Source organism: Microtus pennsylvanicus, chromosome 1 (genome assembly GCF_037038515.1).
Source record: "Microtus pennsylvanicus isolate mMicPen1 chromosome 1, mMicPen1.hap1, whole genome shotgun sequence".
Classification (NCBI taxonomy): domain Eukaryota; kingdom Metazoa; phylum Chordata; class Mammalia; order Rodentia; family Cricetidae; genus Microtus; species Microtus pennsylvanicus.
The window spans coordinates 148,079,296-148,105,386 of NC_134579.1; the positions used below are offsets into that span (position 1 = coordinate 148,079,296).

A 26,091-nucleotide genomic window follows, 5' to 3' on the forward strand; every position below is an offset into this window, starting at 1 on the left:
CACACTAGGGGCTCTAAATCAGAACCCAAACATTCCATGGGTAGCAGTGTCTTCCTTCTCCAGTCGCTGGGCTGTTGGATAAGTACTTCTTTCTAGTGTATGAAAAAGAATCGATAGCTTTAGAATGATGGTCAAGGTTCAGAGTTCCTCTATGTTTTTATTTTGGTTTCTATTGGAATGCCTACTTCATGTCTGCTTACCTTACACAGATGGGGTTTATCCTGCTGGGAAAGCAATGGACTCACCAGGTAGCTTCAGCAATGTCCTTTCTTATTTCGGGGGAACTAAAGACTTGTTTCCAGGGAACTAAAGAGAAGTTAATTATATTTCACTGCTACAAGTTTTCTTTTCAAGGGAGTAGACAGTTACAAAGATCAAAAGCTCTTGTGGAAGAACCCAGAGACAACATTTCAGTAATTCATCCAACCCCAGGAACCTCAAGTAAGTCACTGTATTGTTTATTGAGGGGAGGATCAGAGCCGGGTGTGTGTGGTGTGTATATGTGGTGTATTGTGTGTGTATGTGTGGTCTGTGGTGTGTATGTGTGTACATGTGCATATACGGGCTGTGTCTGTGATGTGGTCTGTATATTTGGTGTATCGTGTGTGTATGGTATGTGTGATATATGTGTGTGTATGGTGTATTTGTATGTATGGTGTGTATATGTAGTTTATTTGTGTATATGGTGTATGTGTGTGCATGAGTGGTGTAATTGTGTGTGTATGTGTGTGAGGTGTGATGCATATATGTGGTATATTATGTGTGTGTGGTATGTGCAGTGTATGTGAGTTCATGTTGGCGTATGTGTGTGGTGTGGTGTATATATGTGGTATATGTGTGTGTGGTAAGTACAGTATATGTATGTGCATGTGTGGTGTATGTGCGTATGCATGTGTGTGTGTGGTGTGGTATGTATATGTAGTATATTGTGTGTGTGATATGTGCAGTGTATGGGTATGTGCATGTGCATGCGTGGTATATGTTTGTATACAAGTTTATGTATTGTGTGTGCATGTGGTATAAGTGTATGTGATATATGTGTGTTGTATGAGTGCATATGCCTTGAGTACTTGCGAGTAGTATAGTCCAGAGAAGACTTAGACAAATATTTGATAGGAAATTAAATATTCTACGTCTCAGTGTGCTTTGTGCTTTTCATTAAAGGCTACTGCTTCTTCCACTGCCTTTAATCACTTTAATTAGTGTGCATAGCAACCTTGAGTCTATCTTGGTTCTATGAATGACTTTAGGTGTAATTTGCTATACACGTTTTGGTGGTTTTTTTTTTTTGAGGTCTAGATACAGATGTTTTGCAAATGTCCTGCATTATTTATAATCATCTGGGCTTTCTGGACTTAGTTTTAAAGATAAGTATTTACTCCACAGACTTGGCTGGCCTGTGACTCATAACCCTCCTGTGTCAGCCTCCCAAGTACTAGAACTACAAACATGTACCATTTGTCTCCTAGGCTATGCTTTTTAATTTAAGAACAAAACCATGGCCTTGGGTTTGGTCCTCAGCTCTGGAAAAGAAAAGAACAAAAACATTTAAATTTAAATTTGTATTTATTTTCTAAAAGGTTCATACATGTATACAATGTATCTTGATCATACCCCCTCAAGCTTTGGGTCTTCCTTTCCTTTTATAATTTTAATTAATTTTTCCAATCCTTGGAGTCCAGTTAGTGCTCATTGGTGTGGGGTTATCGATTAAGGCATTGAAAACCTACCAAGGACCACAATCATAAAGAAAAGTGACTATCTACATCCTAACAAATATCAATTTCCAATGAAATTCTCAGTTGGGCTGGAGCCTTGGAAGCCCTTCATCCTCTATGCTGGAAGTTTTAATAGAACTGACTGTGTGTAGATAATCACAGCTGTTGAAAATTTTTATGTGCATCAGTCATGTCATGTCCAGAGGACAACATTTCACAACATGCCTTTCATCTTCTGGCTTTCTTCTCTTCTTCCCCAGTGGTCTCTCATCCTTAAGGTGTGTGGGGGTTAATAACAAGTATACCATATATAGCACCCACAGGCATTTATTACTATCAGTTTGAACAGTAATGCATCTGTGCATCAACCACTGCCTACTGCAACAAGAAACTTATTTCGCCCAGGTTGGAAGAAGCACAAACATAGATACAAACATAAGGGCAGGTCTGGAGCGATGACTCAGTGGTTAAGAGAGCTGGTTGCTCTTTAGAGGACCCAGGTTTGATTCCCCAGCACCCACATAAGGGCTCATAACTGTCTGCAAGATCAGTTCCAGGGGACCTCTTTTGGACTTCTTCGGCACCAGGCCTGCGTATGAATACTCCCATCTCATCACTGTCGTACCAGTGGACAGGGTCCAGGGTTGGGTGTCTTTCCTCCCCCATCAGTGTACACGGCACCTTCCAGCACTTTGAAAGCTAAGTAGCAGGGGAAGTTTCTTGTTGAGTTCAAAGTTGATAAGAAATCATTTGAGCAGATGTTGTGGTTCACACTTTAAGACCTAGCACTTTGGGAGGCTCTGGCAGATCTCCCTTCAGTTCCAGGTCCTTTAGGGATTCTCGTGGCACTCTATAAAAAACAAAAATGAACAACAACACCTACAACAAAAAGATAAGAAGTGATTTAAAACAGTGGAACCCAGCCAAGATGATCTTTGATGTCGTGTATGCGTCCTCCTGGAAGGAGAATGAAATTTTTTTTTTTTTGTTAAAATGTTTCGCCACTGGTTCTTTATTTTTTTAGGATAATATTTTTTATTGATTACTTGGGAATTTCACATAGTGCATCCAGCTTACACTCAGTTCCCATTTCTCCCAGGTCCACTCCCCACTCATGACCTACCCTAAAAAAAAAACATGAAAAAAAGAGTCTATATGAAGCCTAATGGACCATATTGATGTCCATGATCTGTGCTCCTACAGAAGGCCATGTTGATGTTCATGACCCTTGTTACCACAGAAGGCTATGTAGATATCCATGTTATCTACTGTTGTCTGATTTCACTTGTATTCAAGAGAAGGGTCTGTTAATGATATCGTCACATCTCATCTGTGTCTGAGGAAGGCCATTATTGATGGCTTCATTGGTCTGGCTCTCTTTCTTTGTGATAAAGGCCAACAGCTTTCAACTCTGTCTTTTCACGCCCTTATCCTGGGAGGGAGTTTCTCAGTTCCCCTGACGGGAAACTTAAGGTCTTATATTTTTGAAATACCACAGTCACAAAATAAAAAAGTGGATACAAATAGCATGCCATGATGTGGCAAATTAGCTTATATGTCTGCTAGATACTGGAATATATTTATTAACATTTATATTTTTTAGTGGCGGGATACAAGATCAACTCAAAGAATAATCGGACTTGTGAAGGTGCCCCTTGGTGCTCACTAGGGATTAACAGGGCTCAGGCTGAATAAGAGCTTCAGCTCCCTTTGGGTGATGCAGAATATGCAACCAGCCCACACAACTCCAGTACCAACTTTCTGGAGGCTTCTTTGCTTCTGGTTTTTCTGCATGGAGCTTTCCCAAGGGCCCTTGCCACCTAATCCTCTTTAGATAATAGGCCAACTTTCTGCTTTGCTACTCTTCCCACCTTAGAAGTTCCCTTTGGATCTCTTCACATCTGTTAAATAAATGCCTGCCAGGAACTGATACCTTACTCAGCATTCTTGTTTTGTACCTTTAAATTTATAATTTTTAATTTTTGAGAATTTCATATGTAAATACTGTATTTACATAATTTCCATCCACCCTATTCTCCAATTCCTCCCATGTCCCCTTTCACTCCCTATAAAATTCATTACTTTTAAAATGATTATTGTTAACCCGTGCACACACATACACACAAGCACCCTATGGAGTCCATTTAGTTCTGTTCATATGCACATTTGTCTAAGGCTGACCACTTGAGATTGGATAACTAACAAGTAAGATTCTGCCTGTCTCCACAGTCATTGATTGCCTGCAGCTCTTCATCTATGGGCTGGGATTTGTGAAATGTCTCCATTTCAGGTTGGTAGTGACAACTAGCATTGTCATATGCAAGCATTGTTTAGGCAGCCAGATTGTTGAAACTTCGTGGATGCAGCTTCCCCGGCATGTCTAGAAGACATTACCTCCCAGCAGTATCCTGGTTCTTTGGCTCTCTCTATTTTTTGTTCCATCTTCTGAACTATTCTCCGAGTCTTATGTGTAGTTGTTGCATTGTATAGGTACCAGTTCGGGTTGAACACCCGATAGTTGCTTGACCAGTTTTGGATCTCTGCAATGGTCTTCATCTGCTGCAGAAATGAAGATTCTTAGAAGAGAGATGAGATCTACACTTGGATTCATCTCTGTTGTTTCACAGTGTACCTGGGATTTGGTTGAAGCAGGTATGTAGGGAGCACAGACATGGAAAGGAGACAATGCAAAAACATAACACTCAACACAAAGGGGATACAAGATAGACCATTCTGGAATGAATTATGAGTGTCCATAGCCTGGGAACACAGACTCAGGTTATCTCTAATTTCATGTTCCAGTGTAGTAATAGTCTCATGAACTTTTTAAAGTCATAGAACAGAAATAATCAAGACACATCTCAAATACTTTGGTGGAAATATCAAGTCGATGACTTACAACAAAGTGGATCAATCTTAGCTACAGGCATCAAATGCTCTCTGATGCACTCTTTGCCTTTTGGTTGGTGGACACGAAGGGTCCATCTGTGTGCACATTCCAAAGATCTACCTAATGGTCAGAAAGATGTCAGATCACACCAGAGGAGGACAATAATGGCTACTGAAGGGTTAAAGATGGTCCAAGATCTTTGGCTCTGGACCTGTAGCATTTCAAATTCACATTATGAAAGTTATCAACTGCCTTTGTGGTTGTATCTTCTTTCCAAAAATTCTGGTTAAGGCTGATGAAGGAAAAGTTTTTGTTACTCACAAATGCTAAGCAGAAGGGCCACTTAATGGAGTATGGGAAGTGGATCAGGAGGAAGAGGGAGTGAGGGCATGTGGCCAAAAGCCTTTATTTTTATTTTCACAAACAAAACTTAGGCTAGATAAGAGGCCTTACAGTTGAGTAGTTTGAGTAATTTCAGTTGACCCAAGGGCTGTTCCTGGTTTGTCCAATGCTGGGCCCCGGAGTGGTGAGGGCAATTAGATAGCAGTCTGCAGACTAACGGCTCACAAAGGGGTCATTGGAGGTGGGTGGTTGCTCACTGGGCTTGGGCTGATCTGAATGCATGTGAAAGGCAAACTCTACCATCTTAGGAGTTAACTGGTCTTAGTCTGGTAGTGTGTATAGGGTCAGGAGGGTCCTCAGATATCAAAGTATCAACATATAGAACAATAATACAATGAATACATCTATCAGTCCCAAACACTCACTAATAGGACTGTCACTTGCTTGTTTATACCACCCGCAAAGCACAAAGCTTGGGTTAGGGTCTGGGTGTGAGAAGGCTTGTGTTCTCATCTCGACTTTGACACTAACCTGTTCTTTTCTGTTAGTGCTAGTGGTTTGCTGAGCCGTGAGCTTCAGCTCTCAGCTGTAGGTTCTATAGCTAGAGGAAAAAAGTGGTCATCTAATGGAATTGCTGGGAGCCCCCAATGTTCTCCTGGAACTCTTGGACTCTTGTTTATATTGGAAGATGTATGACTCACTCCTAATGAGAGAAATGTGTTGAAAGGTCACAGTGATTGCATCTTTCGGCTCTGAGGTTGAAAGTGGGCAGAATGTTTCAGAACTGGGCTTATATCTGCTCCCAGGGTTTGGGCTTGAGGCCTCATGCTGAACCACGTACTTTACCACTGATCTCTGTCCTCAGCCCTTTCATTGCTATTTGAAGATAGTGTCAGTGACTTGGGGCATAGGAGAAGGAGACACTGTTCCCTGTTGTCCCTCTGCAGCCTGTGGAGTTCCCCTAGAATTTTAGGGACTCTGATTCAGGTCACACCAGTATTTGTATCTTTGGTGCTGAATATATCCATGAGCATTTCAGGGATAGTCAGTTTATGCAAAAGTGGAGATTTTATTAAAGGTATTTTATTATAGGTTTAGGAGAAAGAGAGGCACTTGGAAGAAAGTAGGACATACCCAAGTGTGGGTAGAGATTTCTCGAGGGAGGGTTTTTTTTTTTTTAAATATTCTGTCTGTGTGTATGTCTGCAGGCCAGAAGAGGGCACCAGACCTCATTACAGAAAGTTATGAGCCACCATGTGGTTGCCGGGAATTGAACTCAGGACCTTTGGAAGAGCAGGCAATGCTCTTAACCACTGAGCCATCTCTCCAGCCCTGAGGGAGGGTTTTTATAACAGTCATATGTAGGGTTTTGGTAAGCATTGAAAATTGCTATCTTATCACTGGGTGATTTCTGAGGGAGACCCAACAGGAACACCATCGTGAAGGTAAGAGTCAAGGCCACAAGGATACAGGAAGGCAGGAAATCTTTACTGTAAACCAAGTCTCCCAGTGTCTAGGTAAGGAACAAGGGTCCTTCCAAAGGTTATACACATCCAGGGTGTAAGCCTAGGTCACTGTTATTTTAATGTGAAATATGTATATATGAATAGAATGTTGATGTTTGGTTGGTGGCCTTTACAAAGAGCATTATTATACTGGAGTGCTTGGCTCTCAACTGGCCATGGGCTTTACTCAGACTCCAGAGTGAGGGCCCCCTTTTCCCTTCATGTTGTATACTTTTCCGGTCTTTTTATCCTGCCTCTATAGGGCCTCACTCACTAAGTTGCCCAAGCTGGTCTTGAACTTAACTCCATGGCCCAATGCTCACCTTGACTTGCAACCCTTTTGCCTCAACTTCCTGAATTGTGCTACCAGGCCTGGCAGTATTGTCAAACTCTTGTTTGAAAGCTGGTGATGACTGTAACGTCTCCAGAGGGTGATTTTTACAAATGTAAAAATGGGGCTTGTGAGATGGTTCTGCGGAATAAGATGCTAGCTGCTGAGTCTGACTTTGAGTTTGGTTCCCTGGACCACATGGTGGGAGGAAAGAATGGGCTTCTTTGAATTTATCTCTGACTTCCACATGCATTGCACAAAACACAAAACCTCACAAACATACACACAACTAAGTATATGAAATAAGAACTTGTTTTTCAAGTATAGAGGCAATATCAATAGATTTTGAGGTGAGAGAAGTGAGGAGATAGGATCAAGAGGAGGGATCTGAAACAAACTGCCCCTCAGGGTAAGAGGTTTATTAGGTGAGTGTTTTAGTTACTGATTGCTGGGGGAAGACACAATGACCAAGGCAACTTAGAAAAGCATTTAATTGGGGGGGGTTGCTTATAGTTTTCAGAGGATTAGCCCATTGTAGTCATTGTTATCATCTTGGCTGGGAGTGTGGCTGCAGGAAGACAGGCTTGGTGCTAGAGCTCCCATCTAATCTGCAAATTGCAGACAGAGAGAGAGAGAGAGAGAGAGAGAGAGAGAGAGAGAGAGAGAGAGAGAGAGAAAGAAAGAGAGAGAGAGAAAGAAAGAAAGAGAGAGAGAGACTGGGCCCGGTGTAGGCTTTTGGAATCTCAAAGTCTACTCTCAGTGACATACCTATTCCTAAAAGGCCACACCTTCAAATATGTCCTAAATACTCCATGAATTAGAGACCAAGCTTTCAAATATATGAGCCTATAGAGGACCATTCACATATAGAGCACCACAGTGAGTTATTATTACCACACAGAGTGTGGTGCAGTTCTAAAAACTTCCACCCAACAAATAAAGCATGATTCTTTCTCTTAAAAGTATCCAGCGTATTCTATTTACATGTAGTCAGGCTGCCTTAAATTATTTGTGCAGCAGAGGGAAGAAGAGGGGCTCCCAGCTGACAAGGGAGAGAGGCTTCCGTGGGAGCCACTGAAGCTCTTATTCTAAAAATTGCTTTAACTTTTTTACCCAGAATGTTGAACTATGCATAGTGTTTACTTAAAAAAATTAGTATTTTTTTTCTGAGACATGGTCTCACTATGCAGTCTTGGCTGATCCAGAACTGTAGTCAAATGAGCAGTGGGCTGTGTCCTGCCACCTGGCTAGCTTACACCTGAAATAAGTACACAGAAACTGTATTCATTAAACCACTGCCTGGCCCAGTATCTCCAGCCCCTTCTTGGCTAACTCTCACATATTAATATAACCCATCTCCATTCATGTGTATTGCCACTTGACTGTGGTTTACCGGCATAAGTCTAACCAGCATGCGTCTCAGGCAGGAGAATCATGGCGAGTGCCACACTTCCTTTTTCCCAGCATTCTGCTCTGTCTACTCCACCCACCTAAGGGCTGCCCTATCAAAAAGCCAAGGCAGTCTCTTTATTCAACCAATAAAAGCAACACACAAACAGAAGAACCTCCTACACCACAGAACCCACTACGTAGATCAGGTTGACCTTGAACTCACAGAGTTATACCTGCTTCTGCTTCCCTAGTGCTGGGATTAAAGGCCTGTGCCACCACACCTGGATGGGATCTATTTTAATGGTGGACGGAAAGGCAGGACGAAAGCCTGGTACCTCTACCTCCACTGTGTTCTTCTTTTTTACTTTGGGTCAGATTCTTACACATGATAATCTCTAAGGGGGTATCCCTCAATCTCACCTGCATCATTGCATCATCCACTTTCTGAGACTGGAGCCAAGAAAATTCTGGGAGGACCACCTCAACTAGGACTGTTTAATTGCTTCAATTTAAACCTAATGCTCATATTAGTACTCCAAGGATGAATTTGGGGTCACTAGACCCCTTATTTGTTCCACTTCCTAACGCATCAGTTGAATGTCTCTTTAACACACATTTTTAATGGCATATCAGGTGATCAAGACTAACTTATTGGGGCTGCAGGAGGTGGGGCTTATGCAGTCACCAAGCTGAGCCATTTCTTACTCCCTATTTGTAGCAAAATTCACATAAGAATTTCCTAAACTCAGCAGTCAAGCTCTTTCCTCTTGTTTCCCAGCTCTGCTTTAGTCCTGCCTCTCTATACAAAAATCATTCTTCTTTACTTTTAAGTTTCAGAAACATCACAGACTAGTGATACACCTGAGCCTTCAGAGACAACTCATGACTTCACGGCACCTTCTGCAGTCTTTAGATCCCACTCTTGGAAAGCAGGTATCTGGGATTACACCATGAATTGACCTGTGGTTTCCTTTTACTACAGCAACTTAACCCCTCTAGACCATTAGGGCAGTATCTTGATCATAAGCCAAGGTGACACATGGGAGGTGCCAGGTGACAAGAGTTACTATCAAGGGTTAGTATATCTATGAGCAAGGAGTTAATTTATCTACAGGTTACAGGTGCTGTGGGTCAGCAAATCTATAGGTGAAAAGTGTTGTTATAGTGACATCCATAGTGTAAGAATGAGGGCTTGGATAAGAGGTGACCACAAGAAGAAAGTCTGGGGTTTGGGGGAGTAAAATTGAAAAAAAATTAAAATTATTGCATTTCTAATGAATTAAAATGTGTTTATGTGTCTCTGTGTGTATGATGTCTATGAATAGATGGACATCAGAGGACATATTTCATGACTTTATTCTCTCCTTTCACTCTGTAGGGGGTCAAACTTGGACTGATAGGTTTTCTGGTTGGTGTTTTTCCCTGCTGAGCCATTGCTTCAGCCTCAAAACTGTTTCTGTAAAACTGACTGGACTATGCAGTCTTATGTTAACATTTGTTTTTGAGACAGGCTGTCCTCACTCTGTAGCCTGAGCTGGCTCTGAACTCACAGAGATCCACTTCTCTCTCTCTCTCTCTACTTAGTGCTGAGATGAAAGATGTGTTAGAATGTCTGGCAGTATTTTTTTCTCCTTTGAAAATTGATGTTTATCCAAAGAATATGAATAATAATAATAAGAATATAAAGAAAGAGGAGGAGGAGGAGGAGGAGGAGGAGGAGGAGGAAGAGGAGGAGGAGGAGGAGAAGGAGAAGGAGAAGGAAGAAAAATGTCCATTCCTTGGGTCTTTTTTCTCCTTTCTTCATTTGTTTCTCAGGATTCCAAGATTGAACACTAGCTAGGGCTAGGTGTCAGTGAAAGACCCTCAGAGTGGGGAGAATCTCAGTCAAGTCTGGGGATAACATGACCCCCAGAACTCACAAGAGACTGTACTTGCTGCAATCACATGAAGTTTATTGACAGGATAGGAACCAGTGCACTGGGGCCAAGACTCATTTCCCACACAGGGGTAAAGAGTTCAACCCCAAGTAGCTGGGAGAAGGGGTATTTAAGGGAAGAAATCACAACTCAATAATCCAAAACGGGTAGGGAGGGCATCATTGGAAAATTCTGAAAATACCAGTGATCATTGAAAAATTCCAAAAATACCAGTGTTAATCACAAAAATACTCCCTGTTTCTCAAGATTATTCTCAAGATTATAAACTAACTTTATCTTCAGCTAGTTCCTGAAACAGAGTCACTGAACTGGCTAATCTAGATTTTTGATTCTTCTCTTCCTGCTTAGGTTTTGGGCTCTATTTTTTCTGCTAGAGGGGTCTGGATTTATCCAGGTCTTTCATCTCCCCACTTCTAGTACCTAGTTCTGATCATAGAACTAGATTTCAGTATCTTCTTGACCTTGCAAAGGCTATATTGGAGGCGTAACATCAAAATCTGAACAGCACTTATTCTTTCTCTAATGAAGGTAATTCGTTTTAATTCATTAAAGTACTGAGGGGCCTTTATTAGGGCAGTGGTGCCTGTCCCGACACCAGCAGCTGCCCCAAGGCCCAGGATTACCGCTAGTGTCAGAAAAATAGGTTCTTGTCAAAAGCGAGTTGGGTGCTTGTCAAACTCATATTCAAGCATGTTAGCTGGATGATAAAAGACCCTAGGTACCAGTTGTACAAGCACAAGTAATCTTTGGTGGCATTAAAAACCGATGTTGACACGCAAGGTATCAGGCCTGTATTACAGGCCGACCATTTATCTAAATTGGGAACCAAGTTCCTGGTGTCAGGAGTCTTAGGGCTCTTAAGAGTCTCATTATATAACCTCAGTAGGAGTCAGCCTATGATTAGTACCCCAAACACAAGCATCCTGACTGGTATTGTTGTTAAAAGCCCCGGATACTGCAATTTGGGTAGTTCAGGAGTTCGCTTCACTCGGTAGGTGTGGATCTAGGCAGAGATGCATACTTCCTTCAGTTGTTCCCAGATCTGGCATCTCACAACTTCAAGGGCCTTTAGGCAGGCAAATAAAGGTCTAGAAAGAATAGCATCAGGATTATACACTGCACCGGACTCAGTGAGCATTCACGGTCCCCCACATAGGATCTCATAAGGGGTGAGTTTAAATTGGGGTGTTCCTAACCCGGAACAGGGCAAAGGGAAGGGGGGCTGCCCAGTCATTCCTGCCAATATCTAGGGCCAATTCTGTCAGAGTGTCTTTTAGAGTTCTATTCATCCTTTCTACCTGACCTGAGCTCTGGGGTTGGTAAGCACAATGTAATTTCCAATTAATCCCCAGTTGGGTGGCCAGTCCCTGACCTACCTGGGCAACAAAGGTAGGTCCATTATCAGACCTTGGGTATCCCAAACCTCGGGAAGATTTCTTTTATGATTTTCTTAGTCACCACATTGGCTGTCTCAGTCCTGGTAGGAAAAGCTTCTACCCAGCCTGAAAAAGTATCTATAAAAACTAATGAGTACTTGTTACCATATCTTTCTGGCTTAATTTCTATAAAATCTACCTCCCAGTAGGCCCCAGGCTAGTCTCCCTGAGCCTCTTCCCAGGAGAATATATATATGGAGTGTCCTGCATTAGTCATAGCACAGACCTTGCAGCTTTTGACTACTTCTTCTGCCAAGTCAGAGAGACCTAACCACATCTTTTAGTTTCTTGGCTCCCAAGTGGGTCAGGTAATGTAAGTTGGTAACACATTTGTGTCCTTCTTTTTGTGGGAGGACTAGTTTCCTTCCTTCTTTCTCTACTGCCCAATATGCAGTTTTCTTTACCAGTCCTAATTTTCCCATAACTTGATAGTCCTCAGGGGTGTATCTAAAGTTGGTTTCACTGATATCATAATAATCTTTGGGTTCTTTGACTGCCAGGATCATTGCTCCTTGGGCCGCCTCTTTAGCGGTTAGGTCTGCCATCTGATTTCCTTTAGCCACAGCATCTTGAGCTTTTTGGTGTCCTGGACAGTGTATGATGGCTACCTTCCTTAGTAAATGTATGGCCTTGAGAAGGCTCAAATTTTTTTTCTTTATTTTTTATGTCTTTTCCTGCAGATGTTAACAGTCCACTTTGTCTGTCTATTGCTCCCTGTATATGGGCAGTGGTAAAAGCAGTGCTGTCAGTGTAGATGTTGATAGACTTCCCCTTGCCATCCATAGAGCTTGTACCAAAGCCACGAGTTCAGCTTTTTGGGCTGACATCCCTTCAGTGAGGCTACTGGCCCAGATACTTGCTTCTTGTCCACCACTGTTGCCCCCGTCTTCCACTTACCTTCAACCATGAAACTGCTGTTGTCCATATACCAGCTCAGACTCCCAGGCCAAGGCTGATCCTTTAAATCATTTTGGGTACCAGCTTCTTCTGCCAAAATGTCAGCACAGTGATGGGTAGGTGAGGAGTCATCAGTCTATGGCAGTAGGGCAGCGGGATTGAGGACAGCAGGGGGAGCGAAGGTCATTCGTTCGGTCAACAAAAGGCTTTGATCACCTCTGGTCTGGTTCAAGTAAACCTGATCTGGGCCTTCAACTTTGTTAACAAGTCTCTTTCTAATAAAGGCATGGGACACTCAGGGATAACCAGGAAGGAATGAGTCACTTGTCCTCTCCCCAAATCTACAGTTTATAAGGTGGTCCACGGATATTGTTTCTGTCCAGTTGTTCCAATTACTATAGTTTTTGTATTCTTTTCCCTTTCCCAATGGTTGTTTCAGCACAGAGTGCTCAGCCCCTGTGTCCACTAGAAAATCCATAAGGGTCCCCTCCATATCCAGGGTTACCCTCGGTGTGGGAGAGAGGGTCCCAGCCCTGTCCCCTCTAATCATCTTCTTCTAGGGCCAGTACCTTAGAGGCTCTTCCTGTCTTCTTTGGGCATTCTCTTGCCCAATGTCCTTTTTCTTTGCAATAAGCACATTGGTCTTTGTCCAAGGGACGCCTCTGTCTATCTTCACTAATCTTTGGTCTTCTGTTGCCCAGGTTCCCTATCTGTCTAGGTCCTGTCTTTCCCTTTTCTCCTACCACTGTGGCCAAAATTCTAGTCAAATTTCTCTCTTGTCTATGATCCCTCTGGTTCTCTCTTTCTTCTGCCTCCCACATCCCCCTCTCTTACTTCACTTCCTCAGTCTCTCACTTATGAAACACTTTCTCTGCCTCCTTAACCAAATTCTGCAAGGTATAATCCTGCAACCCTTCTAACTGCTGCAACTTTTCTTAATATCTGATGCTAACTGTCTTATGAAGGCCATAGCTACCGCTGCTTGCTGACCCTCAGAGGTTTGGTCAAAGGGAATATAACGCCTGTAAGCCTCCTTTAAACGTTCAAGAAACACAGACGGTGAACAACCAGCCCCTGAAGAACCTCTCTTACCTTGGCCAAATTAGTGGGGTGTCTTGCGGTCCCTTGGATAGCCCTGCAGCAATAGACTGTCAGCTGCTCCCTACCTGCTTTAAATTTGACCTTGAAAACATACACAGGGAACTAGATAAGATCCATTTCTGTTTACACTTTTTTTTTTACCAAAATCTCTCTTGCTTTTTAGACAACATACCAAAAATTTCTCTTGCTTTTTAGACAACATACCAATAATCTCTCTTGCTTTTTAGACAACATAGCAAAAATCTCTCTTGCTTTTTAGACAATGCACCCAAAATCCTCCCTTGCCTTTTAGACAACATAAAAACTGATGTAGGTGGGTCTTCTTTCTATGTGTTGCTTTCATTGGTTAATTAATAAAGAAACTGCTTGGCCTTATAGGTTGGAACATAGGTGGGTGGAGTAGACAGAACAAAATGCTGGAAGAAAGACGCAGAGTCAGGCAGACACCATGATTCCCCTTCCTGAGACTGAAGCTGGCTAGACTCAGGCCGGTAAGCCACGACCTCGTGGTGGCATACAGATTATTAGATATGGGTTAGTCAAGATTTGAGAGTTAGCAAATAATAGGCTAGAACTAATAGGCTAGGTAGTGTTTAAATGAATACAGTTTCCGTGTAATTATTTTGGGTATAAAACTAGCCCGAGAGCTGGGATCCTGATGGTAATGCAGCCTGCAGCTCCTTTTGCAACAAAAAACTCTTACTAAAGTCCTCTCTGTGGTTTTTCTCGGTGGGGATGTATGGATACATTTTAAACAAGAACAGTATATAAAAATCTGTACCAGTGTGAAACATTTGAGACCAACAATAGGCTTTTTTAAACATTAACCAACAATAATTTTTAAACAAGAACAGCTCATAAAATCCTGTACCAGTGTGAAACATTTGAGACCAACAATAGGTTTTTTAAAAAAAAAACATTAACCAACGGTAATTTGTAACCAACCCCTATAAATGATGACAGATGCTTATAATACTTATAACCCATAGGACCTGAAAGAGTTCTTCACCCGTGGAGCCAAGCCTTGGTCAGCTTTGACCAGAGGTTTGAGGCATGCAGCTCCCAGGGCAGGCGGAGGGAATTTGTCCACCAGCACGGGGCGGCAGGGGTGGGGGGGAGGGTGGTACGCAGCACTGGGGAAAAAAGATTGTTAGCCTCTTTAGGCCATAGCGATTACCCTCAGATCTTTTTTGTTCAGTGTTTGCAATTCTATTGGGGTACATCTGCCTTCTACAACTGTGTCTGGCAGCCTCGATACCTTGTAACAGCAAAGCTGAAAAGCTCAACCATCCATATAAGCATGCTGCCCCCCAGCCATGTGCTTGGGGCCGAGGCCGACTTCTTTTTTTATGAAATATACCCCTATGCTTATGGCCCTATCTCTAAAGTCTTGTAAGTGGTCATAATATCAAAGTCAAAGAAGTCATGATTTGAGTACAGCAGCGTCAGTCTAAGTCAGGACAAAAGCAAAACACATTACACAGTCATACAGGACAATGGCGCCAAACAAACCAAAGACACAGCTTCAAGCTGCTTCACGGCTGTGACCTGCCCTACTATCGAAATGAGACTGCTGTCCACGCATGTCTCTACAGAGAACTGACCACACCACTCACATGTCATACCACAGAACTGAGAAATGCCACCTAGGTATCTCACCAGAGAACTGAACATGCTACCTGTGCGTAAGAGAAAACCAAGACCGAAGACACACAGACAAAGGTTTAACAAAACTTAGAAAGACAAAACCACTGATCCAGAGTCAACATCACAGTCTGTCCCATTCGTCAAAGTCATAAGTAAGACAAAAGACCAAAGACACACAAGACACACAAACAAACAAATGTCCATCTCCACTGAGACAGACAAAACCATTCCAGAAATACAGGTGGCCTAGAGGGTGTATAGTTCCTCCATTCTAGGAGAACTTCTGTATCCTCAGCAGCACCCAGACTGGAATCTCCCAGGCGTCCCTGGGTCCCTTCTCACCTCCTGGGATGTCTCCCATGGTGGCAGTCGGTGATCTCCTAGCACGTCTGCTGATCACTCCCTCTGCCTCCTCCTGAGATGCGAGCGACTGCAAAACTAAAACCAAAAATACAGAACCTATTCACAATTCAGCTGGCACAGAAACACAAAGACACAGACACGACTGTAAACCAGAAAGTACAGAACCTGAACCTGAATTCAGCTGGCATGGAAACACAAAGATACAGACACACAGACAATGTCTCACCTCCAAGAGGGTCTTCGGAGACAAGGGTGGTCACCAATCCTGAACGAGCCCCCAAAAGAAAGACCCACCAGAGTGGGGAGACTCTCAGTCAAGTCTCGGGATAACATGATCCCCCAGGAACTCATGAGAGACTATCCTTGCTGCAATCATATGAGGTTTATTGACAGGACAGGAACAAGTGCACTGGGGCCAAAACTCATTTCCCATGCAGGGGTATAGATTTTGACCCCGTGTAGCTGGGAGAAGGGGTATTTAAGGGAAGAAACCACAACCCAGTAATCCAAAGGGGTAGGGAGGACATCATTGGAAAATTTTGAAAATACCAGTGATCATTGAAAAATTCCGAAAATATCAGTATTAATCACAAGGGGGTAACTCCCTGTTTCTCAAGATTATTCTCAAGATTATAATCTAACTTTATCTTCAGCTAGTTCCTGAAACAGAGTCACTGAACAGGCTAATCTAGATTTTTGATACTTCTCTTCCTGCTTAGATTTTTGGCTCTATTTTTTTTTTCAAGATTTTTGGCTCTATTTTTTTTCTGCTAGAGGGGTCTGGATTTATCCAGGTCTTTCAGCAGGACAGACCCTCAAATGAGGTCAACAATATTGAGGAGCCTCTCCTCAATGGGAGTATTGTAGGAAGTATGAGTGCCTTGAAGAGTCTCTTGCCTCCTTTATCAAGTATATTATTTTGCTGTTGCTGTGATACAATATCATGACCACAATCAATTTATAGGAGGAAGGGTTTACTTTGGCTTAAGGCTCCAGAGGAGAGTCTGTAATGGCAGGGGTGGCATGATAGTTGACATCTAAGAGAGGAAGGAGAGAGATAGAGAGACAGAGAGAGAGACAGAGAGAGAGACAGAGAGAGAGACAGAGAGAGGAGAGAGACAGAGAGAGACAGACAGAGAGAGACACAGAGAGAGAGAGACAGAGAGAGAGACAGAGACAGAGAGAGACAGAGACAGACAGAGAGAGAGAGACAGAGAGAGAGACAGAGAGAGAGAGACAGAGAGAGACAGAGAGAGAGAGACAGAGACACAGAGAGAGACAGAGAGAGACAGACAGAGAGACAGACAGAGACAGAGAGATCATATCTTTGACCGCAAATGTGATACAGAGAGATAATCTCAGGATTTGTTAAAAATCAACTTTTAACTAAGAAGATTATACAATATATTTTGATAATATTCTTCCCCCAATTCCTCACATATTCTTCCCATCTCCCTACCTAGTCAACTTCATGTTCTCTCTCTCTGTCTCTTTGTCTCTCTGTCTCTGTCTCTCTCTCTCTCAAAAAACCCCCAAGTCTCCCAAAACTAAAAATTAATACTATCAACAACAACAAAACAAAATCAGATAAGACAAAAATAACCAACAAAGCAAAAAGCACATAAAAAGACACCCCCCCCAGCAGGTATTGAATGCAAATAAGTTCTTCGGTAGGGGTGGGACTGTGTGTCCACATCCTCATTTCATTCTCTGAGATTTTATCTGGCTTAACCTTGGGCAGGTCTTGTGCCACAGTATCTGTGAGTTCACATGTGTATCAGCTCCACTACAATTTTTCTGCCCCATCTTCTGTATAATCAGCAGTATCATCCAGTCAGAATAACCACAGTACTACTTATAACAGTTACCTACCTTCAAGATATACTGGTACAATAGTGGCACAAATGTTATGGGAGTTATTGTAAACATTGCAATTCAGATGGAAGGGGATCCTGGAAGTCAGGAGCCAAGGAATACCACAAAGTCACCTTAAATGTAGCCGTTTACAGCCCTGATTCCCGGGAAGGTTTCCCCAATGTAACAACTCTGCTCTGGCCGGGAGAGTTTTTAAAGTGTTACAATTCTGCTTCAGAAAAGTTGTTACTTCTCTACTCCATTCCAATCTGGGAAAAGAAGGTCTCACTCAAACATCATTCAAGATATTAGTTGGGAGGGAGAACCAGGAGGATGGCTGCTTCTGCCAGGGTGGAAAAAGGCAGCAGTTAGCTGAGCAGGTACAGGGCTTATATATAGCTTCTTAGGGGCAGAGTTTCCCAAAGGTGGAGAGTATCAGGGTGGGTATCGGTTGGATTTCAATTTCTGAATTTGAATAAACTCGAGATTGACTGGATTTCATGCTCAGGGATTGGTTGGTTTTTCTGCTCAGGGATTGATCGGTTTTTGTACTGAGTTGATCAGGGGCAGATTGTATTTCTTTGGCTCTGATTTCAAGGCCAAAGTGTATTTCTTTCATTGGCTTCTTTTAGACTTTTGACTCTGGTTTCAGGGTCAGGGTGTGTTTTTTTGACTGGCCCTTATGCCTAGGGTAGCTAATTACTTTTTGATTGGATTAAAGTCCCATTCCTTGAAATAAAGGTTATACTTGACACTGCTAATATGGCCAAGGACCAGGTACTTGATAGGTCATGGGACCTACTGGAAAACCTCCTACTAATATCCAGCTAAAGAAACAGCAATAAGATGATTTAATGCTATACCCATATATCAGAGCATCATTTAACCCTTATCAGAGAAGCTTCTTGTAATAGATTGGAACTAACATGGAGACCCACAATTGAATAATGTACAGAGACTGAGAGACTTTGGGGCACTCAGCTCTAAGTGGGATGTCTCTAACCTTAGTTTTCAATTAGTTTCCTAATTTTTCAAAAATTAGGGATGTCATTTCTAAAAGTACTGCCATTTTTTTTTTGTAACAAACTTCTTTTCTTTTTATTTTTAGCAGCAATTCCACGTAGACCTGGTCTTGTTCATGTAATTTCAATTTCTAGTATAGCCTTTGGGATTGCCCTGATATGTGGACTCATAATCTCCTATATGATATAGTAAGTATATGCCAAATAACCTCTCTTGTTCTTAACTAATAGGGCAGGAAATACACAAGAAAATTATTTAGAGTCAGAGGATGGTGATGATGATGGTGACATTTCTTCTAATTACTAAATTACTATGACCACATTACACTTCCAGATCAATGCTTCCAAAATGTGAATATTTTTTTTATGCTAGCAAAGTAGTAGTAGTGGGAGGAAGACAAGGAGGAGGAGGATGTGGAGGAAGAAGAAGAGAAGGAAGAGGAGGAGGAGGAGGAAGAGAGAAGGAACTGAAATATCAGAATCTCCACAGTGTTGGGGTTACACATGGGTACCAACACACTTGATTTTTTATGTGGGTCCCTGGGATTTAACTCAGGACCTCAGGCTTGGGTGACAATCATTTTGCCGATTGAGTTTTAGAATTTAGATATTGGGGTAAAACTCTTATCTTTAAAAATATTTAAAATGATTTTACTTGTTCTTTGAGAATTTAATAAGCATACTTTAATCACATTAGGTGGGGCTTTTCCAAATGCATCATCGTTTTGAAACTTTTAATCCAAGTGGCATCATGCTATTTGGACCACATTCTGTGGTTTTGATTAAGCCTGGAATTCTACAGAAATAACCAAAGAAAGTACAAACCTCCATTAAAGTTGATGGCCTCCTGAGTATAGCAAATAAAGACATTTATTAAAAAAACTTTTTCGAGAAGTTTTTTTTTTTTTTGACAGGGTCTCACAATTTAGCTCATGCTAGCCTAGAACTTACTGTTATTCTGCCTTTGGCTTGAATTTGGAGTATAGGACTGCACCAAGATGCTAAGCACAGATTGTTTCTGGATATTTGACTTATTATAGACTTTTTGTATTCATATCAACATTTGAAAATATTGAGTTAAAATAATTATCTTTTCTCCTGTGCATTTTTGAATTCTCTAAAAATTTTCATCTGGGACCAATGTGTCACCCTGTCTGAATCAATGTCTTTAATACAGTTAATGAATTATTTTGTGAGATTTTTTTTTTTGCCATTTTGCAACCTGTATCTAGGATGATACAATTGCTTTTCCTATATCACTGCTTTTTAGAATACAATTAAGCTAACCATCAAAGAAGTTTTTTTGTTACACAAGTCTCATAGAGCTAGGCAGTTAAGTTTGTCAGGAGAATTAAAACACTGTCATCCATTTCCACATCAAACAGAAACAGCTATCTACAGATCTGCTTACAGAACTGGACTGCCAGTGGCGAGAGGAAGGCCCTACTTCAACTGTAAACTTTAAGGGGGTGTTTAAAAATTCACTAACCAGGATTGTCTTAGGATTTCTATTGCTGTGAAGAGGTACCATGGCCATGGAAACTCTTATAAAGGAAAGTATTTAATTGGGGTTGGCTTACAGTTGAGAGGTGTAGTCCATTATTGTAATGGCTGGAAGTATGGAAGCACATATGCAGACATGGTCCTGGAGATATAGCTGAGCATTCAAAATCTGGACACTGTAGGCAGCAGGAAGAGAGAGTGACACTGGGTCTGGCTTGAGCACTTGAAACCTTGAAGCCCACCCCCAGTGACATACTTCCTCCAACAAAGTCACACCTACTCCAATAAGTCCACATCTCAAAATAGTGCCACTCCTTATGGGGGCCTTTCTTCATTCAAACCACCACATTCCACTCCTTGCCCCCATAGGTTTGTGGCCATATAATAATACAAAACTGCATTCAGTTTAACTTCAAAGGTCCCCCAGAATCTATCAAAGTCTTACCATTGTTTAAAAGTTCAAGGTTGAAGTTTCTTCTCAGAAAGTTTCTTTACAGTCTCTTAACTGTAATCGCCTGTAAAAATCAAAATCCAAAAGTGGATCACAAACTTCCCATATTCAGTGGCACAGGATTTACATTACTGTTCTAAGACAGAGGAAAGGGAGCATAGTGAAGAAAGACTGAACCAAAACAAGACTGACAAACAGCTGGGCAAATTCCGAACTCTGTATCTCTGTGTCTGATGTCAAAATAGTCTTCAGATCTCCAATTTAATTCAGCTTTGTTGACTGCAACACACTTATCTCACTTTGACTGGCTCCATTCCCCATTAGCAACCTTTCTTGGCAGGTATTCATGGTGCTGTTATCTCCATCATTTTAGGGTCTCCAAGACAGTTCAGGCTTCTCCTTCACAGCTTCACACAAAGGCCTCCATGCAGGCATACCCCTCGCACATGCCTAGGCTCAGTGGCTTCCCTTAGCCATGGAGGGAGATTCCACGACCCCTTTCTTCTATCCTTGACTTTTAATTCAAAACCACATGGCTGAAGCTGCCAAGTTCTGCTGCTTGCTGCGGGGGCGGTAACAAGACTCTTTCCTTCAATTGCATCTTTACCAGTTTTTTTTTTTTGATGGTTTCATTTGCTGTTTAGACAAGCAAATGATAAGCTTGACTATCCTGGAACTTTCTCTGTAGACCAGGCAGGCCTTGAACTGAGACATCCATTTATTTCTGTCTCCTGAGTACTGGGATTAAAGGCTTGTACTGCACACCTGGACCTACACTGTTCATTAGTTCCTTTTCATAAGTTGGAAGCATAGCTAGTGGGGGTCTCACCCTGAGGTCATCACTCCCTGTATTCCATTTAGCATCAGACTTTTCTCTAAACTCTTTCCTAGTGTTCCTCTTCTTCTCAAACTGTGTATTTTGTATTTTTGTCTTGCTTACCTTGCTCCATTTAATTATAGATCTGCATAGTACTGACCACTAATAACTAAGCAACAGAATCAATGTTCGGTTGTTTTGAAATGTCCTTTGCCAAAGCTGTTAACCCATTATTTTTCAATTAAGAGTCAAACAGATTATTTTGGAACAAGTACAGAAAGCATCCATATTCTTTGCCAAAATATCACAAGATCTGTCTCCAAGCCACATATGAATATTCTTCTCATCTGAAACCTTTTGAGCTGGCCCATACAGTTCAAATCATCCTCAGTACCACTGTCTTCCTTGCCCAGTGCTTTACGTGTGGCCCAATAAGCCATACTTATCTAGGGAAACATTCCACTGCCTTCCCATCCCAAAGTCCCAAAGCCCTCATTCCTCCAATCAAAAATCTTGTCTTGCTTATTACAGAAATATCCCAGTCTCTGATACCAGCTTCTGTCTTAGTTAGGATTTCTATTGTTCAAATCTCTACCCACACTCCCTCCGCCCTACACACTTCCTCCAACAAGGCCAAACCTCCTAATAGTACCAATCCCTATGAACCTTTGGGAGTCATTTTTAATTTAAACCAACACAAGGATGAATGATATTTTTTAATGTAATGCTATAAAATGTCAATATCAGAATAGTCCCAGTTTACAAAACAACAGCATCTTTGTGTGTGTGTGAGTGAGTGTGTTGCTGTGTATGGCTGTAGGCCACAGTCTACTTGAGGTGTCATTTCTCAGGTGCCATCCATCTTGTTTCTTGAGATCTCCTAGAATCTAGAGCTCACTAGGTTAGATGGGTAGTCAGTGAGCTGTGGGAAGAACATGCCTGCCTGCCTGTCCAGTGTGGGACAGTGTGTACCATCACACGTGACTTTTTACGTGGGTACTGGGGATCGAACTTGGGTCCTCAGCCTTGTGTGACAAACTCTTTGCTTATCAATCTGTCTCATTAACTCCAATTAAGTACAGGATCTATGCTGGGCCAAGCCTGGGTATTAGAGGCTCTGTAAAAGGAACTGTCAATAGTATCTTACATTTATTGAAAATCTTAACATTTTGTTCATTGTGTCTTCCTCGACATTAATTTTATTTTGCATCATATTGCATTGATAGTGATTTCTGTTGTAAATTCCTTGAATTTTGTATCTAGTCTAAGTATGTCACTCATATCCGGTCCTGCTTTAGTTGTGACATTTGGTACTATCAGAGGATTTGTTGACATAAATCAGCTGGGTCAGATCAGAAATTTGAAGTCTTACATTAATATACATTTTTGCCTTTGTTCTCCATCTACCAACATAAATGAACAATTTCTCTTGAGTAAAAAATTCTATGATCTTGGCTGGAGTGATGGCTCAGGGTTAAGAACACTTCAGGCTCTTGCAGAGGACTAAAGTGCAGCTTCCAGCATCCAGATTGGGAGGCCCATAATTGCTTGTAACTCCAGATCCAGGGCTCCTCCCTGGTCTTCACAGGCACATGACGCCACCTCCCTTCTCCCATATACACATGCATATAAATAAAACTTAAAAACCCTCTCTATAAAACAGAATGATTCATTGTAAAAACCAAAACCAAACTGCCCTCACATTCATCTCTGTCCTTCTCCAGTCGGCTGGTAAAAGCTGAGGAACAACAGCAGCTTGCAATGTTGTATGAAAAGGTCGAGATTCCCCTTTTAGATGAGAAGGAGTTCTCAGAAGATGAAGGCCAGGATGAGTCTTCTAAACCACATCCAGAGAATGAGGAGCTGGGGAAGTTCATCGGCTCAGGTGCTTTGTCCTCTTAGATCAAGGCTGGGAAGAGTGGCTTGGTTTTTCATAAGAATATAACTGGAATCAAATAGAGTCTGAGTTAAGAAAGATGGGTATTTGTATAAAAATGAACCATTTTCATCAAACTCCAGGGCTCAATGGGTACTTGTCTAGTTACTTGACTCTCAGTGTAAGCCGATTCCAAGAATCCAAGACAGAGTTCAGGAAAAACACTTAGTTTTGCACAAATTTTCCCTTGAACATGCTTATTATTGGTGCATCATTCCTGCATTTAGAATATCCATAAGCAGACACCCCATTTGCCTCATCCTGGTGTAGAAATGGGTTCCAGGTCCATACAACAGGCATCATTTCTCCCAGTGGAAGGGCCTTATCTCCATGCCTTTGTAATGAGAGGATGCCATAAATACATCGCACGCTTGATTTTGTGAAGGTTTTCAGGTTCAACATGTAAAGTTCGTTGTCTGGTCTAAACACAACAGCATCCTTCACCTTGTTCTTAAAGAGTTCCATTGCTTTGATGTGTCTAGACCCAAAGAGACAGACTAAAGGCAGAAGTGACGATTGATGCCTACTGAGGCTGACAGCCTTTGGAACCCATAGAAAATATTTCCATTGTCTTTTTATTGAGTTATTATTGGGTGTTTGAAAGGCTGGAACACAGAATGTAATCATTTTAAAAGTCAAACTCCAGCTGAGGGTGGTGGCTCACACCTGGAATCACAGCCCTTGGGAAGTGGTAGCAGGATGGTGAATTCAAGGCCAGCTTGCAATGCATAGCAAGATCTTGTTTCCAAAACAACAGCAAAAACAGCAAAACCCCAAAATAAAATCAAAATATTTTTTACTTTCCTTAGTAGATCATTTATTTTTCTCTGAAAATACATTTATTTTTTTCTGGATTCCCCTCACCCCTTTGTCTTCATTTCTGTTTTCCAATTACTCCAACCTCATTAATATAATTTCTGTATTTCAGTTATTAAGACAAAAAGAAGGGAAAAAATTTTGAAGAAGAAAGTGAAGGGAGAGAAAAATCTTCTGCAGGAAAATACATCAGAGAGTTCCAATTATACTGAAAAAGTGGAGAGTTATGACAAAATGGAGAAGGGCGAGAGCAGTGAGATCCTGTTAAGACAGAAGAAAGTGTGGTGTGTGCTAGACAATATGGAGACAAAGCTACATGGGTAACAGATGACTGAGAACACAAACAGGACTTACTGACTTCTACTTTCTTGTAGAAGAACATACTAGAGAAGTCAATGTGAGAAGTATACATCAGAAAATAAATTTGTATGCTTCTTAACTGTGATAGTCCATGAGTAATTATAACTTAAGTAGAATATAGGAAACATCCCAGGTTCACTAATGATGAAGACAAATTGTAAGAATTTTATTCTTTGACTCCAGTCAGAAATAAAGCTTATTCCTTTGGGGGAGTCCCTCTGATTGTGACAGCACAATATTTTCATTAAAAAAAAAACCTTTCTAAGTGATGTTTCTATCAGATCCAGTCTTTTATTTCAGTTTTACACATGAAGACTCTAGGATATTCTAACAAATATAGTATTAGATTAAGACAGGGTCATCTCTGTGGATTCTCATCTCTGATGAGGGAACTTCGCCTGCATGGGAGGAACTATATTGTCAGTTAACATATGCAGTAAACTGTGAGTAGCTAGGAGCTGTGGGAAGACAGAAGAGGAAAGTCTCACATAGGTCCAATCTTTTGACTTGTCAGCACAATATCGTCATGTACAAAGTTCATGCTGGAGAATCAAGAAACAAAACAAAATATCACCAAAAAATCTGAGTGCTTAAGTACATTTATTAGTACATTGCATAATTCAGTTAGTACATTTTAAGTAAAATGTTAAGCACAACCCAGCAGTTTTGTGTTGGTTCACATTCATTGCCATCCTGAGTGAAATTGTGTTAAAAAAGAGTCTAGTTGTTCCTCTAAACACTGAGTTACTACATGACCCAGCTTATCTACTCTTAGGTATATATGCCCATACAAAATCTGTACATGTTTATAACAGCATTATATAGCAGGAATGAGAGCATATGTCAGTAGTCCCAATACTTTGGAGGTGGTCACAGTAAGACTATGAGTTTGAAGTCAGCCTGGGCTATACAGTGAAATGTTGTTTCATTATCTGATAAATGATAAACAGACTGCAACTTAACCATATGATGGAATATTTCTCAGCAATTAAAGGGGTGAAGTATTGATGTATACTCCACATACGTGTGTTCATAACAGAAACATTGTACTGGGTGTAAGAAACCAGACACCTATTGTGTGATTTTGTTTACATAAAACATCCATATAGGCAAAGCCTATAGCTACAGGGAGTGGGTTCTGGGTTCTACAGATGAGGGGGTGAAGAGGTTGCCTTGTTGGAAGTTCTAGCCAATCAGTGTGGAGATTGGAGACTTCCAGAAGCAGCAGCATGGGTTCTCACAGCTCCTAATTAGGGAGGCAGTCTCTTTACTGTGGCAATTGTTTCCTTAGTGATATACAAATACAATCCTTGGCCCACACCTAGAGCCATCCCCCACCACATCTCTGACCACTGGAGCCTTGATCTTGGCTGAACCTGGGGAGGTGAGTGTCTGGGTTTATAGCTGGAGGGCCCAGTTCTCTGTACCTTAGCCCCGGGAGGCACAGCTTATGCCCTACCCCAACCCAGCTAGGTCCCAGGGACCTGGGAGCAGTCTTCCAATACCCACCGTCATCCTCTACTGTATCTCTGACCACTGGAGCCTTTACCCTGGCTGATCCTGGAGAGGTGAGTGTTTAGGTTTGCGACTGGAGGGCCCAGCACTTTGAACACATCCTGTGCCCCAACCCCACCCAACAAAGCCAGGGAGACCAAGGAGCAGCATTCCCACACCAGCAGCCATCCACCACAACATCACTGACAACCTGAGCCTTGGCCCTGACTGCCCCTGGAGAAGTGAACATCTGGTTTCATGGCTGGGGAGGACATCTCT

General features: G+C 41.8%; 1 protein-coding gene across 1 annotated transcript; it reads left to right on the forward strand.

Moving 5' to 3' along the window:
• The first annotated feature begins 127 nt into the window (after nt 1–127).
• Nucleotides 128–24,282, forward strand: C1H19orf18 (chromosome 1 C19orf18 homolog). The gene is made up of 6 exons (XM_075985300.1): nt 128–248; nt 355–441; nt 9,010–9,106; nt 18,559–18,624; nt 22,931–23,091; nt 24,071–24,282. Exons 1-6 carry the CDS (start codon nt 128–130, stop codon nt 24,280–24,282), a joined length of 744 nt encoding a protein of 247 aa, XP_075841415.1.
• The last annotated feature ends 1,809 nt before the right edge of the window (nt 24,283–26,091 follow it).

Coding starts and splice junctions, on each gene's coding strand:
- C1H19orf18 (XM_075985300.1), top strand. CDS start 128: ATGGTCAAGGTTCAGAGTTCCTCTATGTTTTTATTTTGGTTTCTATTG. Junction 249..354: donor GAAAGCAATGGACTCACCAG/GTAGCTTCAGCA, acceptor TTTCTTTTCAAG/GGAGTAGACAGTTACAAAGA. Junction 9,107..18,558: donor TTTAGATCCCACTCTTGGAA/AGCAGGTATCTG, acceptor TGTTCATGTAAT/TTCAATTTCTAGTATAGCCT.